Here is a 21,215-nt window from a genome sequence, read left to right as displayed (position 1 = left end):
ACCTTGGTTGGGGGATGGGGTTCCCAAAGTATGGAACAATGACTTTCTAGCAAAAATAAAGGAATCCAGAAGAAAACATGTTAATATGCTGAATGAAAACAAACTAGAATTATACATTCAGAGAAAACATCCGACAACATTTAAAACAAAAGAGTTATTTTTAGATAAAAACTAAACAAAATGTTTTCCAAGAAAATCTGCAATAAAGGAAATAAAGGGGAGTTCTTATAAAAGAAATGAACTGGCCCCATATGGAAGCATAGAAATTTGGTTAGAAAAGAACAATAGCAAAAGCAAATCTACATAATTACTAATTGCATAAAATAATAATTTGTGTGATTAAAATACTTGCAGAATTAAAATAACTGACATAAATATCACAAAAGGAAGTAAATAAGTGAAGTTAAAATGTTCTAATGCCCTTGCACTGATCCTAAAATGATAAAAAAAGACTAATTTTAAATGAGATTCTAATAAGTCAAAGATGAATATTGTAATCTCGCAGGTAACTACTAAAAGAAGAGTAGCAGAATGAATAAGTGATAATTTTTAAAAAGAAGAGTGATAAAAGTGATTGTTTTTACTTTTTATTTTATAATTTTTTTCCAGCAGTACTGTAGTTTGAACTCAGAGCCTCACACTTGCTAGGTAGGTGCTCTACCACTTAGGCCATGCATCCAGCTCCAAGAGATTACTTATAAAAACGAAGGAAGGACAGGTAATGGAACATAAGAAGAGGTAGGAAAAACAGAAAACAAATAGTATAAAGGTCCATTAAAGTCTACTAATGTTGATAATTTCACTACATAGAAACACATTCAATTCTTGAATAGAAAGATAAAGCAAAATAAACCCCAAATGTGTTTTTCAGCATAGAGAAAGACTGAAATTGAAAGGGCAAAAAAATAATACTGTGAAACCAGGCACAGGTGGCTCATACCTGTTATCCTAGCTATTCAGGAGGCAGAGATCAGGAGGAGGATCATGATTTGAAGCCAGCCTGGAAAAAATAGTTCAGAAAACCCTATATCAAAAATACCAAACACAAAAAAGGGCTGGCACAGTGGCTCAAGTGGTAGAGGGCCTGCTTAGCAAACATGAGGCTCTGAGTTCAAACCTCTGTACCACCAGAAAAAAAAATATCATGCAAACATGAACCAAAAGAAAACTACAAATACTATACTAAATCAGAAAAAGTAGAAATCAAGGTAAGACTAATGACATATGTCAATTTATCAGGGAAGACATACAATTTTAAATGTACATGTGCCACCTTACATGGCACGTGTTTCCAGACCTTCTTACTGAGCTTCTAACTCTTATATTTGACTATCTATTGAATATGAGATAGATGACTTAATGGCACCAATTATTCATACATAAATGAAAAATTATTATTTCCTCCTGAAAAAGATGGTCTTCTGGACGCTTTACGTAGGTGGTGGTATCATAAGATATTGTCTAGGAACCCTAGGTTCATCATTATTTCCTTTCTCTTCGCCACTTCGTTCAAGCAGAGAACACTATGTCTTACTAATTCTGTATCTAGATTTCTCCTGTTAACTTCTTTATTTTCACAGTGTCACTTCTCTCATCATCCCTTACCTAAACGACTATAAATTTTCCTAACTTTTTCTTTGGTCAGAATGTTGTCTTCTTCAAAATATCACCCTACAGATGTTGGAATGTGCTTTCTGAAACAAACACGATTAGACCATTCTATTCTCCAGTCCAGCGCAACTAAGGCTCCCCTTGGCATCTTACATGGGGCCCTCCAGGCCTAGTTTCTGCCTATCTCACATCTACCATTCTCTACACTCTGAAGCCTTACCAATGTGCCGGTCAGCCAGTATCTCCTGAAATGGGATGCAATTTTAACTTTGCAGAACTGTTTTTTTCTTCATGGGATGTACTATTTCCAAGGAATGCCTTCTTATCCTTCCAAGATAATACTACTACTTGTATCTAGAATTTAGTGCATGCCAAATGAGTGCCAGAGATCTTCTAATTTAATTTACCAGGACACCTATAAGTAGTCACTATTAGTATGACTTACAAACCCCGTGGTCACAAACAAATTACTTAATCTCTTAAATTCTTATTTCCTTCTTTGTAAAACAGGGTAATTCCTGTCTGAAGAGGTAGTTGTGAGTATTACATGAAGTAATCTATGTAAGACAGCTTCGCAACATCTGGCATGGAATAGATGCTTGGTGATAGGCAGTTATTATCATTATGCCCTGGGATTTTGTGACAAGTTTTTACTTGCAAGTGACCAGAATATAAAGTGACCACACAAAGTTAACAGACTTTTCATGTATTATAACAAAGAGAAGAACACAGTCCCATAATGCTAAAATTGTTTTATTTCTAAATAATTCATTTATAACTAAGGAAAGCTTAATTTTTTCCAACTGAATATATTTTGCTTTTATGTTCCTGGGAACACTCCATCAATGCCAAACCATGTGAGTAAGGATGATACTACAGGAAATCTATGATTACAAGTAATTTAATCCCAAACATACAGTTATTAGACAAAACTGCATTGCATTTTGAGGAGAGCTGTTGTGGCTTAGGTCATGCAGAATAATTGCTTCTCTAGTCCTGTTCCCTTGAACAGTTTTCAAGTATCTTATATTTTACCAGTAACTCGATTTTATCACTTAGCTTGGTCTTCACAGTACCATATGGTTTTTCTCCCAAGGACAGCCCTGGCCTTCAAGAGCTGGGGCAGCAATGTAGTCGGTCTGGTGGCACAGACTGATACTGGAATGTGCTTATTAGAAACCTTTTCTTCTTGCTGATTTGGAATTTAACTACAGACTATTTGCTTTTGTAAGGTTTTGGTAAACCAAGCATTTGTTGGTTTCTTTATCTTATTCCCACATTCTAAACTAAGCAGGCAAACAAACAAACAAAAAAATCTTTTACAGTAAATCCCACAAAGAACAACCTGCAGATAACCTTGTCACAGGCATCCTCCCCCAAGGGAAGTCTAATCAACACTGAAAGTTACCAGGCATAAAAAGAACGGAAATAAGCTTAGTCTAGTTTTCTTTAAATGGGTTTATGGTTTCAGCTCATCTCATTCTCAGACTTCATAAAAGAGAGCAAATGACATTAAGAAACCAGACAAATAGCATTCCCTAGTTGATTTGGAGTCATTTCCCATTACTGCTAACCTGAGAGTTATGTGAGCAGTGATTTATCAAGTTATTCAAGTGATAACCCAAGTATCTTACTGTACTTGCATTTTCAAAACTCACTTGGGTTGGCAGCTTAGATCAGGCTGCTGAGAGGCGCCTAGAGACACATACACACATATATTTAACGTCAGTGAATGTTTTAAAGTTTATTCTTCTATTGTTTAGCTGAAGAATTTCAGAATGCCTCTCAAAGTTTAAACTTAACACCACAAATGTGAAAGCTAAATATAACTAGAAGCTTAAGTTTGAATTTTGACATGTAAGATTTTTCTCCATGGTTGAGACTGTATTTTTCATTTTTGTGGCCCCAGACTCTCTTTAGCCTTCTGTCTTTCTTTCCTTTTCTTATGTCCACTTAGAAGAGAATCTTTTTCCAACTCTCTCAACTTCCTCTCCCACTCCAAATGTCTTCTTCTACAATATTTGAGAGATATTTTCCAAATCTCAAGGTAATAAGTAAACTTCCAGAGACCCAATGCACATGAACCAAATACTGAGTCTGATCTAGTGTTTGAGTACTGGATGAAAGTGATTCAATTTGCTTTCCTATGTAACAGCTTAACTATATGAACTATGACTGAATATTAAGAATGAGTTGAATCTAGATATCATATATAAGGATGTATTATATCTCAAAATAAAATACAATTTTGAAGGTCAGGCATGGTGGTATGTATCTGTAATCCCAGCTATGTGGGAGACAGAAGTAGGAAGATCATGGTCTGAAGCTGGCCTGAGGAAAAAGTTCGAGACTCTACCTGAAAAATAAACTAAAAGTAAAAAGGGCTAGAGTTATGGCTCGAGTGATAGAGTGCTGGCCTAATAAGCACAAGGTCCTAAATTCAAACTTCAATTCTCTCCTTTAAAAAAGTAATTTAAAATTAGACATAAATTTATTCATGTATTCTATTTTTTTTTTTTTTGGTGGCACTGGGTTTGAACTTAGGGCTTTGTACTTACTAGTTAGGCACTCTGTTTTTGCTCTAGGTTTTTTTTTTTTTTTTTTTTTTTTTTTTTTTTTTTTTTTAGGGAAGGTCATGCATTTCCCTCCTGGGGCTAGCCTCAAACTATGAGTCTCCTACCTATGGCCTCCTGGGTAAGTGGAATTATAGACACATGCCACCATGCCCAGCTTACTAATTGAGATGGGGTGGCTCTCTAACATTTTTGCCCAGAGTGATCTCAAACCATGATCTTCCCACTTTCCACCTTCCAGGTAGCTGGGATTATAGGCATGAGCCATCACAGCTGACCATTTACTTTTTAATTCAGTCATACAACCAACTGTGTAAAATCATGTGTGAGGCCTCTGTAAGGCCTACGATTTTACTAGAATTCACCTTTTGATTTCAGACTTAAATTATAAAATGTATCTTAGGACTTAATGGTCAGGTGCCAATGCAAAGTTGGTAAGAAAAAGTAGGAAATTGAAGGGCTGGCATTGAGAATGATGGTTCTGCCACTACCACTTCTCAGCCACTCTCCAACTTGGAGCGTCCTGGAGTCATATAGAAATTTGGAATTTCACTATTACTTTCTACTGCAGTAAAATTCCTCTTTGATGGCTAAGTACTTTACAGGAATTATCTACTTCATTGCTGTCAGATTCTTTGAAGATAAAAAGTGGTGCTATTTCAAACTGAGCTTTTCATGGAGGATAACAATTGAGCTCTGAAATTCTAGAGGTCGTTCTAAAGCTGTATCACCAGGCAGTGACATAATGAATCATCTGGATCATGACCACCAGAATCCTGGTCTATATCTCTTTCTGTTTGGCCATATTTCTACCTTTGCTGGACTGTGATTCATTCCACCCTTGTTAGACATGTGCTTTGATATTTTTGTCTTTGTCTCGTAGCTAAGGTTCTGAGTCTCACCTTAATGTCACCTGACTCATTCTCCATATGACAAATAACCCAGGTGAAGAAGACAGATAGCAGCCCCTGTCCTTGGCAAGTGGGCTGTGGGTAACAGGAGAATGACAGCTTTGAGTCATGTTTCCAGTCAGTGATAGTACTTGTCCCTGACACTACTCTCTTTTTCAGGGATAGGGCCTCAATTTCCTAGGATGTGCCATCCTAAAGGGGGACTCCTCACTTTCTCCTGGATACACTGATTTCAATGCCTCAAAACCTATGTGGGCCAAGTTCAGTGTTATATAGTAAAGTTTTGCTGAAGTGGTACACAGCACATTATTGTAGAAAAAATGAAATTGCCGTGGTACTGCACAAGAAATACATTTACTTAAAACCCCCAACCTTGCCCTATATAGAGATCCTATGTCTACAAGTTTGGTGTATAATGTAACGAGCAGGTTGGGACAGACTGACTGAGTCACCCTCCAGCAAGAAGAAATGGCAACTGTGATGGCAAAAAACACAGTCACAAGTGTGAAGTGTTTTCATCCATGACAGATGTAAGCAGAGTCATGGCTGAAGCAAACCCTGCTGGTAAAGGAGAGGTTGACACTAAACTAACAGAAGTTGCTACAAAAAAAAAAAAAAGGTGATTTTTAAATGTCAATTCAGGTGAATCCACAGAACTGGTGGTTTTGTCAACTTTGAGAATTACCACAAAGCCATTGAAAATCTGACAAAACATATGCACTTGTCCAGAAAATGCTCAGATTTGCAGATAATTCCAGAGTTTCCCAAATCCCTGACACCCAGTATGACACCCTGACCTGGGTGTCCTGATTTCCTAGTTGTCAGACATAAGGACCAATGACCCATGTAGTGGTGAAGTGCATGGAGGACTCAAGAAGGCAAATTTGAATTACAGTTAGATACTAATTTCTCAGTGTCACTTGCTTTGCTTTCTCCTTTCCTTATATCCTAGATTTGGGCTCTCATTGCCAAATTTACATGAAAGGACACCCAATTTCACTGCATATTTAGCAACTAGAGGATATTTTCCAGAAATTCACACTGACCCACTAGGAATACAAATATAGCAAATGCACAAAGAAATGTTTACTTAATAATCACAAAATTACATAGTTGTGCAAACCAGGCTCTTTACTGACTTCTAAAAAACTGAAGCAGATGTGCATAAATTATTGCCAAGTGTATATACTAAACAGCAAGTTGCAAAACTCTACTTAGGGATTTAGTTAAGATCAAACTAAATGGAAATGTCACAGACTACAATGATCTGTTCACATCAGTTATTTACTCAGTGAAGACATTGTTTCCAGACCAGCTGATATTCTTGGAAAGGAAAATGCACTATCTGGCTCACAAAGTTGCTGTCTCTCTCCTTATAGGAAAAGCAGGGAGCATCTCCATAGATGACAAGGAAGTGGAAGGTGTACACTACTAGCCAAGTCTAAGATTTTTTTTTAACCAGATCTGTAACTGAAAGATTCTATAAACCCTAGAACTAAAACTACTTTTGTTATTTCATCTCCTTTTCCTCACCACAAACAACAACAGAAAAAACCTGAAAGTTATTTATACTGATACAATTAAACTTGTATGCAGGGCTTGAAAGCATTTCAAGACCAAAGACAAAATTATACTATTTACGTTTTCAGCAAAAAGAAAATTATCATTAAGGATTAGTTAAAATCATATCTTAAATCTCTCCAAGTGGACAATGGCATTGATACAGACGAGAAAAGTCATTATGAAATGCAGTGGTCGCCCTATGCTGGCAAGGAATGCAACTCCATTTCTGTTCTCTCTACTTAAGCTTTTTCTCTGAGACCAGAGGAAAACAGTAATTTACTGTAAGTGTTCTCTGACTCATGCAGAGACAATGCCCCTGAAAATGTATGATTTTTTTCCTTCTGTGTTACTTTAGTTCAGTGAAATCACATTAACTCTAAAAATGTCTTCTTTAGAGTTAAGACATAGTAATATGATGAGGATAGGGAACCCTGACTAAATTGGGATACTTCGTGCACATGACAACAGTGTGAAGAAGCAGCTCTTTCAGTGATTATGAGAGTATAGAGAAGGACGAACAAAACCAACTTGAAAGCAGGTAACAGAGCCAATAAAAACATAAGTCATTTGATTCTACAGTTGGTGCAGAAGGCCAGAATGTATGAGTTCTTTTGTGCAAAGAAATCTCCAAAGGAAAATTAATTTTTCTTTCAAAACATCCTTCAGTGTATTGTATGCCATTTCACTTACACCATTCTAATAAGGCCTGTGAGACTAGCTTTTTAGTGATTGTTGAAACAGCAAAATGGGTAGATGGCAAAGCAACTTTCTTACACAGTTGTCATGATGCCTACAGTTCATGGGAAGCCTTCAAAACAGAAATGTCTAATTACTTCCCTCAAGAAATGCACAAAAATATAACATGCCAAATGTAAAGAAGTTTCAGGTAAGCTCTGTTTCTACATCAGAAGGATGAAGGTTTTTCACAACATGGGTGAGGACAAAGAAGGTGGAAAGATGGCTCAGAATTTTTACTGCAGGAAAGTGCTCAGGTCCTTCTGAGTCTTCAGAGTAAGATATTTGTTTGGGGAAGCTGTTAGGATTCAGAACGTTAATCACATCAATATTCACTTTCCAGAGTCAAATATAACTTATGCCATTGATGCTACAAGTATAGATAAACAGAAAACTGATTAACTGCCTTTTATTTTAAATGATTTGAACTTCTCAGCTAATTTTATGTAGATAATTATCTTTCCTGTGCATTGGGAATAAACTGGGGTGTTATTTTTGACACACCTAGCTTTATTGGCCATCTCTCAATGATTCTAAGACCAATCTTTCCACCAAAAACTTATTCTGAAGTTTCAACTTCTTCCTAGATATTTCCATGTATTTATTTAATGGGTTCTCTGGCCCTACAGACCCCAAACTAAATATAACATTTCTCCCTTAAATCTTAAGACTAAAGAACCATCATCCAACAAATTACCCATAAGATCTCATCTTCAACCCACATTCTCATATAATGTATCACCAAGTTCCATACGCTGTTCTCTGCATGCACTCTACCTTCTAAATACCTTTGAGATTTCTACCCTTTCCTCTTCCTCTATTCCTACTTGTTTTAGTTTGAGCCTTGGCTGTTTCCCATCAGAATTTCTATACTAAATTTCTTCCTTTTTAAGTTGTAGGGTCCCAGACCCTGCTTTTTTATAATTAAGTCTGACCACAAAGTCTTTACTTAAAATTCTCCAAGACTCTTCACTGCTGTAAAGAGAAAGTTAGTACAGTCAATGGGTCTCCTCTCTTGACCCTCTTCTATGCTTAAATGAAAGTAATTGTAGGCATGCAGGAAAAATTTCAATCAGGCAGGAAAGTAAGAGTCATGAAAAAATTTACATGTTCAAAACTCTTACCTAATGTCTGTTGGAAAATTACCTTCCAACCTCTTGCTGTATGATAAGCGTCTGTCTTGAACAGTAAGGTTATGCTATTATTGGTGCTTTTAATATTTGGCGGAAGCTTGGAACCACAGAATTTGCCAAGAGATGGATCTCTGGTGGTAGAACCATCATAAATTGCCAGGTAGTCTTGAGCACAGAAGGCAGAGGGATCCACATCAAAATCACTGAACCTGTGAAATGTACCTTGTTAATACTGATGGTCTCCTGTGCACCCCCATTGCATTATAGCTATAGTTTGGGTAAAATTTAAACAGACATAAAGCAAAAATTGACAGCAGAGCATCCAAACTTCACTTGTAGGAAATATTATAAACTTGTTTTATTTGATATCCTGTCATTTTGTATGTTTGCCTAAATGTTTTTACCAGCATCTTTCATAAACATGATAATACAGAATAATTTTGAAAATATACAAAAATCAAATATTTCTTAAGGATTTTCTAAGATCCTTAAAAATTATAGTCTTAAGGATCTTCTAAGATCCTTAAGAAAAAAAGACTATAATTTTTTCTTTTTGCTAAAGGATGTTGGTTGGTTGAATGTTTTCAAACTGATGATGAAGATTAAACTGAAAAAATTCTTGATTTTTTTCTACCACATGTAACATTCAATGTTTTTATGAAAGATGACAAGGGCAGAACAATAGGTAGGTCATTTCTACCAACACTACATTTATTTTTATTCTCTATAGACAACACAATATTTTCTGCATAAGAATTCACAAAGAGAGATAGTATCTGAGTTTCCAAGGGAACTCAAACCTGTTTTAGGTATTTATTTTGCATCATTTTCCCTGGAAATCACAGAACATATCTGTGGAAAAGTCCTTTGGAAATCTTGTGTGGCCAGTATGTTTTCAGAGCCCAGGTAAAAGAATTTATGTTTCAATAATGTCTGCATCTTCACAACATCTAAAATAGTATCTGTTTCATAGAATGCAAACTCTTAGAAAGTGCACAATAGATGATTTTCCAAATGGGTAGATATGAACTGTGACAATGGTGAGCTCCAAAATCAGGTTGGAAACTGAAAAATGTGTATATTTTATACGCTTATTATATCTGCCATATCTATGTTAGTTGATATAGCTATCAACTATGGTTTTAATATTTGTGTCCCACAAAATCCTTATGTTGAAATCTTAAACCCCAAGCTGATGACATTAAGAGGCAGGGCCTTTGGGAGGGGGTTAGGTCATGAAAGCAAAAGAGTCCTCACAAACGGGATTAGCATTCCTTATAAAAGAAGCCCAAGAGAGACCTCTAAACCCCTTTTACCATATAAGAACACAGTAAGAAGGGACCTTCTATAACCCGGAGGGTTGGTCCTCTCCAGATGCTGAAACAGCTTAACTTGGACTTCATAGTGCCTAAAACTATGAGATTTTCTTTTTGTTTATAAGCTACTAAGTTCACAGTATTTTTTATGGCATTTTGTTACTAGCAGCCTGAACGGAGTAACACAATAATCCTATACAGTCATAGCAATGACCAGAACTGTGCTTCTGTTCCTAGTGACATTAATATATTCCTTATAGCACCAGTTTAGTGGTGTTCTTATTCATGAATAAAAATTAATTTCTTAGAAGAAATAATTTTCTTAGAAAGTTATCTTTGAGAGACAGCATGGAGAAATATGGAAGAAAACTTAACATGGATTCAGATTTTGACTCATTTAGATTTGTGTGACTTTGGGAAAGCTATGTGACTCTTCTGAGCCTCAGTTTTCTCAGTGATGAAATATGAAATATATGTATCCCTATGATTGTTTAAGATGAAATAAGACAAGTAGGGGAAATGTTAAGCAAAGTCTCTGCTTTATAATAAGTGCTCAATATATGTCAACTGATTACTCCAGCCCTGCCAGCCTTCTTTGATTTTGAGGTGGGCTTAAGAACTTAACAATTATTATTCAAAGCTCCTTTGCAATTGCTGGAAAATTATAACAATTGTGTTAACTGGTGGTGTGCCTGATTTCCCCCTCAATCTCTATTGGGTTGCATGGAGAATGGGAGGCCCATTTCCCAGGTCTCACTGCTATACAGGTACACCTCCATCCACTTTCTTTAGAAGATTCCTTCTAGACCACTAATGAGAATCGATGCTCTCCACTGTAAAGGAATAGCTTCTCTGTGAATAAAGCTGAAAGCATTTTCCTAAGCAAGGAACCATGTGTCACGTACTTGAGTAGAATCACTCTGTTCTCTCTCACGGTGATGGTGTACACACAGAAGATGTTGTTGGGGTAGTTGCTGATTGAGTAGGAAGGGCTCCTGATGGTCCCGGTGGAGTAGTTGTATGTACCGCCGCACGCTGCAATAGAAGAGAACAGAATGGGCAGAGGATTTACTGCTCACGGCATGGAAAAGTAATTTTGAGATATTCTATACTATTGCACATTTCTCCCTAAGAGGGATGATAATGATTTTTCTTAAGATAACTTAAACCTTCTTCATTGTGTTTATAAATACTTCTGATTTTTCCACTGGGAGAAAGAAGAGATAGTAAGGGAATAGAAACAAGGAAGAATACTTTAAAGCACATTTTGGAAAGGAACTAATCTGAGTCAAATTAACAGTCAGAGTGAAAATAATAATATAATGAGAAAGAACATTTCTCATGTTGGGTGTCCCTTTCCTCTGTTTAACTGACGAATTGACACAGAGATATGACAGTGATAACTGGATGTTTAGAAAAGGCCGGCAGAATCCAAAGCATTTTCTAGTCCTAGAGATCTGGGTAAGACTTCAATTTAGACATCTTAACTCATGTGGATTTAAGTCTCCTCTGTTAGCAGTTAAATATTACAAAGTGAAGTAATGGAAATCATTTTTGGAACTTTCAAGTTTAGTTCCTCTGTGGGTCAAATGCATAGCTCTCAAGTCCTCTGTATTTGCATTTAGTTGTAAAATTGGTAACGCTCATACTTGCCCAAATTTAGAATATTTATAAGCCCACTTGATAAACTCTCCCCTGTGACTCTAGAGATTAACAGCCCAGAGCCCTGAGTTACACCCATTAGTCAATGAAACAACCACCAGAAAATGTAATGAAGATCCTTCTGCAGATATTAAATTATGATTGTTTCCTCTTACAGATAAGAAGAATTGATTTTGCCACATAACAATGGCAAACACTTCATCCCATCGCAGTTTATTTATTTTGTGATTCTGAAATTGTTGAAGGTTAGTATATTTTGAAGATTATTCCTATGGTTTATGCCCCACCAATGACACGCTCCACCTATATCTTGTAGAGATGAGGAACAAATTGTGCTGCCACTTAAGGTCTTTCATTTATTTATTGTTTTTTTGCCTCCCCAGAGCCCATTTTCAGGGTAGACACTTCTCTCTATACTTGTAAGTATTCATGTGCTCAGACTGCTGGGTACATCTGTACTGAATTAAATAACAGATTATGGTAGCAATCATATTTCATTTAGTATACAACTATGTATACTGAAAGTACCATTTATCAATGAAAGTTTAAAATGCTAAAGTAACTTCCATTTCATACCCCGTCAGGATTTGAAATCAGTATCATCCACACTCCTTAAGTAAGAATTACTTACTAGGTGTATTGAATACCTGACGTGTTTTAGGAAAATAAAGAGCGGAAGAATGGAAGGAAGGAATTTAACTCTCCAAAGCAGCATTTGTACCATAAAAATAATGCAAATAAATGCTTTTCTTTATTCAACAAAACAATGAGGAAAGAGATGTTAATTGCTCAGTTCTGTTCTGTTGGTGCCAGCAGACCTATAAAGCCATACAGAATATTTTACAAATGTTGGAGGCCAGAAGTGAGACAGCAACAAATGTGAATTAATTGTCATGCCCTTTTTCATTAGCAAATAGGCACTTTTAATCTTCTTTGTGGATGGGAAAAGTAATCTATTTGAGAGGAAACAATTTATCTTTCTACCTTTAGCAATGGACTTGGTCAAGCAAAGACAAACCAAACCCAGGAAGACTTTTACAAGATTCGTGTGCTTGTTTCACTGAGGTGGAGATGCTGGGAAAGAATACTGTCAGCAGACTAACCAAGCAGAAAGGGAAGGTTCAATTTGAGATAGAGAAGTATAATCTTATGGTGTTCTTCTTAGCTACAGAGTCCTTTTCCAGTCTGTAGCTTGTCTTTTTAACTTTGCCTTTATTGCAGAGAAATTACAAGTTAGGGCATAGCTGCATATATCAATCCTTTCCTTTAGAGCTTGTGCATTTTGCATATTGCTTTAAAGAATCCTTTCCTTCCTATTAGAAGATCATAAAGATATTCTCTTACATTTCTTCTAAATTTATAAGATATTAGTTTCCATATTAACAAAGTAACTTGGGAAATAAAACATGCCTCTGATTAATTTAGGACAATCCAGGCCGAAAAGCATCTTTACATAATACATGAAAAGCTAAAGCAAGAATGTTCATGTTAACTTGCAAAATAAATTCCAATTCTCCATTTGATTTTCAGAGAGTAGTCCTGACCAAAGTTCATGAAAAAGTCTTTATTTAAAGAAAAAAATGTCTGAGTATTTTTATACCATGTACCTAATTGATCTCTTTTTCCCCTTAAAGTCTCTAAATCTTTAAGTTGGTGATGTGTGATGAATCACAATGAAAAGTCTTTGTATGAATTATTAAAAAAAAATCCAAACTATGTCATATAGTTACTCACGGATTATGCTGTAGGAAAACTTGAACCCAAGGTCTGTGATGTGTGCATTGGAGTAGAAGTTAAGTAACACTGGACCAGTCAGGGTCATAGGAGCTAAGGTCTCATCACCACACACGGTAGCAACAGGTGTGGATGAGGGACTGTGACCTCTGATAATGTGCACGCCATCATTTTCACAGCTTCCGGTGATGGCTGAGCGAGCTGTACAGAGCATGGAACAAACAACATTAGGATCTCAAACAACATAAAGCAATGATGTAAACATTAAAACAAAATGTTATAATGACTCATGCAATTGGTAGAGAAATTAAAATGAGAATCAAGAGATATTTTGATATGTCAGTATTTATTTATATTCCCTGATGAAACAATGTTTATCCTAGATATAATACAAGGATATGCATGAGAAAATAGGTAGAAATTCACAATGGATAAATTCTACTTTGAAACAATCCAGAATTTTCCTTCTTTGCAAAAAGGTTCCTTTCATTCAGTGATTATAAACTGTGGACAATTTTGCCTCCCAGGGAATATCTGGCAATATCTGAAGGCAATTTTTGCTGGCACAATGGAATTGGGTAGAGGCCAGGAATGCTGCTAAAATGCTGTAGTGCACAGGATTGTCCATACCCACACTCTGAGCCATCCTGCTACAAAAATACAACCAAGCCCAAAATGTCAATTTGAGTGCTGCTATCGAGAAACTGCTCGAAGCTCTTTACAGATAGAGACTCCTACCAAGGACAGATCACTAGAAATCCCTTAATGTTTATTGAACAGATTCTTTCAATGTTCATACAAACATCATTTGCTTAGGGATTTAGTGTCTGTAACACCACGTATCATTGGTCTTTTCCTAATTATAAAACAAATATATGCTCCAACCTCTTTTTCCCCATAGAAATGTAAAGCAGCATAAATAAGAAATTAAAAAGACTTTTGTTACCTCATCTTATCCAGTCAGTTTTATAGGTAACTAGATACAGCTAAGACACTAATACAGAGCACAATCTTTTGTTAACATAAAATAACATAGCATCGTGCATTTCTATGTGATTATCAATCCTTCTAAAGCATTTTATTAGTGGTATATCAAATTCCAGCATAGAGAGGTACCAGCCTATGTTGAGTCAACCTCCAATGGTCAATAAATTCTACCTTCTCCACCTTTTCATGACTAAGCATATTGTAAAAACATTCATGAACAAAAAAATTTGAGGCAGTTTCTTATTATTTCATTAGAATAGAAGTTGAGGGTCTGAGTTATCGGTACTAAGCAAGATCCTTTTCCAGGTTTATCCACTGGTTCTTTTGTAAAGTTGATGGCAATTCACACTCCCATAGCATTTTAGCATTGGATTCTTCCAGTTCCACATTTTCTTCACCATGTAGAGAAACCTCACATCCATTGGCAATCTTTTCCCATCTCCTCTGCTTTTTGAAACTGCTCTACCAGCCTGATACGACCACACTTTCTGTGCCTGTGCACTTGTGTGTTTGTGTAAACAGAATTGTACAATACATGGCCTTTATGATAGCTTTCTAATATTTAGCATAAGGCTCATCTGTGCTGTAGCTTATGTCAGCACTTCATTTCTTTTTATTGTTGAGTAGTATTTCTTTGTATGGCTGTACCACATTTTCAGAACTCATCAGTTGATGAGCTCTGATATGCTTTCAACTTTCTTAGGCATGTGACTAGGACAGGATTTACTGGATAATATTGTAACCCAATGCTTAATACTTTGGGGCTCTGACACTGTGTTCTTGAGTTGCTATTCCATCTGACAAACAGTCACAGTTTTTCCACATTCCTGCCAACACTTATTATTATCATTTTTTATTATAGCATCCTAGAAGGTATGAAGTTGCAGCTCATTGTGGTTTTGGTTTGCTATTTCCTGTGACTAATGACACTGAGCATCTTTTCACGTACTTGTTGTCTGCTTGGGTACCTTCCTTAAAGAAAGTCTATTCAAATCTTTTCATTTTGCAATTAAGTTGGGGTTTTTTTGGGGTTTTTTGGGTTTTTTTTTTTTGAGACAGGGTCTCACCAGGTGGAGCAGGCTGGCCTTGATTGAACTCTTATTCCTCTTGCCTCAGTCTCCCCAGTGCAACACGACACCCAGCAACATTCTAGTGTTGATTTATAAGAATTTTTTTAGTCTGGATACTAACATAAATAGCTAGGAATGTAATTTCTGGGTCATAAATTAGCTATGCATTTAAATTTACAAGACACTGCTAATCAATTCTTCAATGTGGTTATATTGAGATACATTTTCACCAGGAATGTGTGAGATTTCTTACTGCTCCTCATGCTTCTCAACTTTGATATTGCCATTCTGTTTTTGTTTTGTTTTTTTTTTTTTGGTAGCACTAGGTGTTGAACTCAGGGCCTGGCATTTGCTACCAAGTACTCTACGACTTGAGACATGCCTCCAGCCTTTTTATATTGCTGATTTTTGAGATGGAGTCTCACTGGATCATGATTCTCCTATGTGTGCTTCCCTACTTAGCTGGAATGACCAGCACATGGCACCCCACCCAGTTGAGATGGGGGGAGGGTCTCATCAACTTTTTGCCCAGGGTGGCCTCAAGCTTCTGTCTTCCTGAACTTTGCCTCCTAATAGCACTACAATGTCCAGCCATGTCATGCTTTTTAATTTTAGTTACCTGGTGCATTGTAAAGTGGCTCTACACTGTGATGTTTAATTTGCATTGTGCTGATGTGGAAAACTTTTAATACTCTCATTCTCAAACAACAAAACGCTTTTACTTCATGTAGTTACTAGCATGAACATATTTTATACCTCCTCCCTCCCAACACACATATTTCACTCAAATTTCCAGAAAGAAATAACCCAACAATATGATAATATTTTATGAGCACATATGATTGCACAGTGGGCTCTAAAATTAGACTGCTTGTTTGCTGTTAGAACACTGTCTTGTAATGCTTGTGAATATAACTAACTCGGGTGCAGAAAAAAAGCCCTGGTTTGTAGCATTTGTCAATTTCCATGATGTAAATATTCCCATCATAGCCAATTTTAAGCTACCAACATAAGCTCTTTAGGTGCAGAAAATTTGACTCTTGTGAGATAGACCAGGTGTAAGTCAACTCTGGCACACCACTAGGTAGAGGCCATCTTTCTTCCTGATGGTAGGTTGAGTCCTACTGCGAGGGCAGCTACCCTGTAGGCATGATGAGAGTCAGCCTAGGGCAAGGCTCACACTGGAGTAGTACAGTGTAAAAATAGAAGCAGTAGAATATTTGATGATACACTTAAAAAGCTAGCTTAAGCAGATGGAAGGTGCACTCAGTTTTGAGGCCTTCCAGAAATTAAAATCAGTAACTTGTCCTTTCATATTTAAGCAGGCTGAATTCATTTTTCTGTTAACTGGACCACAAAAATGCCTAGCCAATATGGAATTATTACTATAGTCATTGATTATTTATAGATCCTCACCATCCTGAGATCTGTTGATAAATTGATTGATTCTTTCCAAGGCATGACATTTATGCCAAACAGGCATGTTCAAACTATAATAGAGTAAGAAGAAACAATGGTAACAACCAAAGATGCTAAGCTTTGAAAATACCAGCTGCCATGGTCCCTGACACATGAAGGAGGCAGGAAGGAAGAAGTTCTCATGCAGAAGACAGCAAAAAAGAAAAGGCAGGAAAGAAAGAGCATATTGAAGAATTATTGTTATGGCTTTCCCTTGTTCTAGAGTCCATTACTCCCTTCTTATTCTCAAACCTTCCTTTGATGAGATGAAATAACCTAGAATCCTTCCTCTAAGCCTTACTTGAGGATAATCTACTTCTTTTAACACAGAGAATCTTGACAAGCACATCCATTTTTACATATCTGTAAAATTAAAGAGGCCCTCCTTTTGGGTTTGAGTATTAGAGAAAATTGATATTTTTATTAGAAAATGTTTTTCTATTTCTATGTTAAGTAATTTTAGGAATAATCTGGCTTCTTAGCTAAGTTTCTTTTCAGTTTGAATTAATCCTAAAGTATCAATTTGAGATTCTACTTACTACATTAACCTCAAAGAATTCTCTTATTTTGAAAATCCTGGAATAGAAATACTTCTGATTGTAATAGCTCTACAAGTTAAACATATGAAAAACAGCTTTCATAACCTCATCTAATTAGAAGCAATATGATGTTGGGAAAATAGGATAAGAAAGAAATGGACTAAATTCAGATTCATAGTTTGAATGCTACCAGATTATCCACTTTAGTTATAACTTTATAATTTTTCTTCGAGATAACAAAAGCACTATAATATTTAAAATTCAGAGTAGTTTCAGGCATGGCAGTGGACTCTCATCTTTCCAGAATTCAGGAGACTGAGCCAGGAGTATCACAAGTTCATAGCCATCTTGGGTTACATAGTGAGTTCCAGACCAGCCTGGACTACATAGCAAGACCTTGTCTTAAAAAAGAAAAACAAAAGAATTCAGAGTAGATGAGTTTGAGAATAAAAAAAAATATTCTGCATTGCTTATGAAAATATCTTTAGTTAGCACAAATGTACAAAGTTATAAAACTAAAAATCACAGAATGCAGGGAACTATTCCTGATGCTAGATTAAACTTTTGGTCCTATGTTTGGTCAAACAGCCTGCCATGCAGGTGTCCTTTCAGTTTTAAAGTTAGTTTATAAGTTGCTGGTCAAAGGATATAGATTATAGATAGTTGGCTTAGAAAATTAACTTTTTTGTGACACACAAGATAAAGTGTGTCTTCTAGTTCATTATTCTTCTAAATAATTAATTAAACAAACTAGTTCAATTTTAAAAAGTCATGAAATAGCAGTGGTATATAAGACAGATGAAAAATGAATTAACTGTTTATAAAAGTCCATATTCGATAATATAAACAGTTATTGGGGAGAGGTAGAGGAAGTTGAGAGGAAATTTGAATTTTTGGTAGGTGGCAATAGAGTATCAAATAACTAAACAAACATTCAAGACAATCTGCTTGTTCTCAAAGCCTTACTGGGTAAAACTGAAAGGTGTGATACTTGGCAAATCGCTTCACAAAACTAAGACATGCTTGTATCCTTTTGAGTAGTCATTTCTTTAAAGTAGGATGTCCTTACAAATTTTATCCATAAGAAATCAAATATCTACAGAAACTCGGAACTTGGTAAAGCTACCTAGAGTCTAAGGCCATACCAGGGACCAGCAAGAACAAGGTAATGAGAACAAGAAGAAGAAAACAAGTTGTAAGTATTTATCATTAGGCACCAAGTAATTCACACATGTATTTTTTTGAAGCTCTACGTATCATACCACTGCATTAAATCAAAGATATCAGTATGATTCTTCCACGAGAAGATACCTGCTGATAAAAACCACAGGCACCAGAAAATAATTATGTTAAACACTTTTCCATACTTACAGGAGGAAGCAATTGCATATGTAATCAAAATATATACAAAACTCTCAAAAAGAATAGTTAAATTCACTGTGAATGTATTCTAGGAAGAAGAAGAACTTAGTCCAGGTTTGGATAATGCTCTTCAGGGAGCAAGACAGATATCAAAGTTGAGTTTATGACCAATAAGTTACATTATATAAGCCATAAAAACTTGTAAGGAAGTTCCCTGAAATTGAACAAAAACCTTGTCCTTAGGCTAGAGCTCAGGACAGGAAGCTACATTCTTACCTCTGTCTCCAGTAAATGATTTGACACATATTTACTGCTGAAATCTCTGAGCTATAAAATAATTCTCCCTGATTTGTTTTTATGGTGATTTTCCATCCTTCTGAAGAACTTTCATACATTTATTGCTTGAAATGGTTAAGGCTGATGCATTGAAAGTTAATCTTATTGTGTTTTCTGGGCTTTATTACAATACAATGTCTAATTCTGAATTCCATCATAATTCTAGGAACTTAGAGAGAATTGAAAGGAAACCAGAAGTAATTTAGCAAATAGCATAAATCTGTAGAATTTGGAATCAGACAATAGCTTTTCTTTAGAGTCATAGATAGAGGCAGAGATGCAAAAAAGGACTAAAGATGAGGGAGAATCCTTTTGTTGGGATATTTTAATATTGTAGGTAAAATCAAATCTTTTTGGTAGAGTGGAAAAGGGCTCTCAGCAGAGGCAAATGATTTAGAGGGAAGCAATGATTGATATCTGCAGCCTGTCTACTTAGCTTAACTCTAACAAGCCCAGAAATGGGTCTCCTCAGCAGAGAGAGATTTAGCAGAGAAAGACATATATGTTGGTGAAGAATTATATCCATCTAGTGTGAAGGTCAAAGCCTTAAAAAAGCAAGTTCAAGGGTAGCACAGGGAAGCCAAAAATCTCACAGAAACTGAACTGTACCCTGAAGTGCTCTGCCAATTTGAATAAAACATCAGTAGGAAATATTTCAAAAGAACCATTGCCCAATCGCTTCTAAAATAACTTATTGTGAAATGTGCCCACATTCTGAATTCTTTAGAAATAATTCAGAAAGCAAAAGAAAAAGAATGGTACACAGTCAAGTAATATCACATTAAAAAAATAAATGTTGGGGGGTGTGTGAAGAAAAACAACTGGCCAATGCAATGATTGTGCTTCTTGGTGAACAAAAAACTCAGACAGAAAAATCTAAAACTAAATTTTCATTCCTTTTCCTTTCAGCATTATATTAGATGCAGTTCATAAACAAGGAATTCTAAGTTAATCAAAGAAAATTCAGGCAAACATTAGGTGGGACTTCCCAGCTAATTGTTCTGGAAATCTAGCCCATCTCTTTTGGGACTTTTGAGAGCATCCCTCCAGGACAATGAGCAAAACCACTTGATCTTTTGGTGGCCCCATCACAAGTGCTAAATGGTACTCTATCACCAATGTATATCAAGAACTACCCTGGATCTGAGAAGCAATGAGATCATGATTGGCCTCCCTAGAGGGGAGGGGTAACTTCTAGGATGGGGATTATAGTTTAGTGGTGGAGCACTTGCCTAGCATGCACTTGACCTCCCCCACACATATACAAATCTAAACCCCTCAATATCACCAGGATGAATCAATGTTATACCTAATTTTAATGGCAAAATACTCAAAGACTAAAAGACATTAGCTTGCTTTAGGTTACCTCATCTGCTAAATGCTTTACCTATGAAGTAAAAGAATAAAACTGGAACTCTAATTTTTCCAGCAGCTTGAGGGCATCCACTTGGCCACATGAATAATAAAATCACAAAAATGTACTTTTGGATTATTCAGTATTTGAGGAAATAAAAGAAGTATTTAAGAATGCTTGATTCCAAAATGAACACAAACATTAGTAGTCTAATAGAATGAATAGTATTGGAAATGCAAGAATATCTAGAAGGTTAGAGAAACATAGGCCACCATAAAATGACAAGAGTTTTAGAGCAGTTTCTTTTGTGGTGAGCAGAAAGTAGGTCACTGAGCCTTTGTAACCTCCCAGTAGGGAAGGCACCAGTGTGTGGCTGAGTAATCAGTATATTTGCCCAGACAGTAAAACACCCCTTAACCAGTTGTCATTGTTTAGTGGACACAATGCAGGAGACAATGGTACTTCCCCATAATGTTTTATAACCTGGAACATCACATTTTCTTGTCACTTCCACCCTTTGTGCTAATGGCTCACCAAGCCATCAGTGCTACAGCTATAATCTCCACCTATGTCAACAGTAGCTCTGCTGGCATGCTGGGCTCAGAAGTGCTTGAATAGTCTCTCAATCAGTTCCTTTCACAACTAACTAGCAATGTTCTTTCAACAATGCCGTGACCTTCCTTTAGAGCAAGTCTCAGTTTTACCACAATAAAAGTACACTTGAATCTCTCAGGATCCCTTAGGAAGGGCTGGGGGAAAGGGTTATTTCTGTTGTAGCTAATGAGTTTCTAGCTTGTTAGTATTCAATAAATGTCACCATTCAATATGATCAGTGATAAGAATCTAATTATAAGATAAATTTGATTAATGT

At 36.2% G+C, this 21,215-nt stretch overlaps 1 protein-coding gene across 1 annotated transcript in view; it reads right to left on the bottom strand.

The window, feature by feature from the left end:
* Cubn (cubilin) overlaps positions 1-21,215 on the bottom strand; it is a 253,945-nt gene that overhangs the window by 25,846 nt on the left and 206,884 nt on the right. Inside the window, exons 57-59 of the mRNA XM_074056589.1 lie at positions 13,239-13,439; positions 10,748-10,877; positions 8,518-8,735 (exon numbers count right to left, since the gene is read on the bottom strand). Coding sequence (XP_073912690.1) covers positions 8,518-8,735; positions 10,748-10,877; positions 13,239-13,439 — 549 coding nt within the window. The remainder of the gene's footprint in view (positions 1-8,517; positions 8,736-10,747; positions 10,878-13,238; positions 13,440-21,215) is intronic.

Source organism: Castor canadensis, chromosome 15, assembly GCF_047511655.1.
Source record: "Castor canadensis chromosome 15, mCasCan1.hap1v2, whole genome shotgun sequence".
NCBI classification, from domain to species: Eukaryota; Metazoa; Chordata; class Mammalia; order Rodentia; family Castoridae; genus Castor; species Castor canadensis.
Note: the sequence above shows the minus strand (reverse complement) of the source record. Positions and strands in the feature narration are given on the sequence as shown.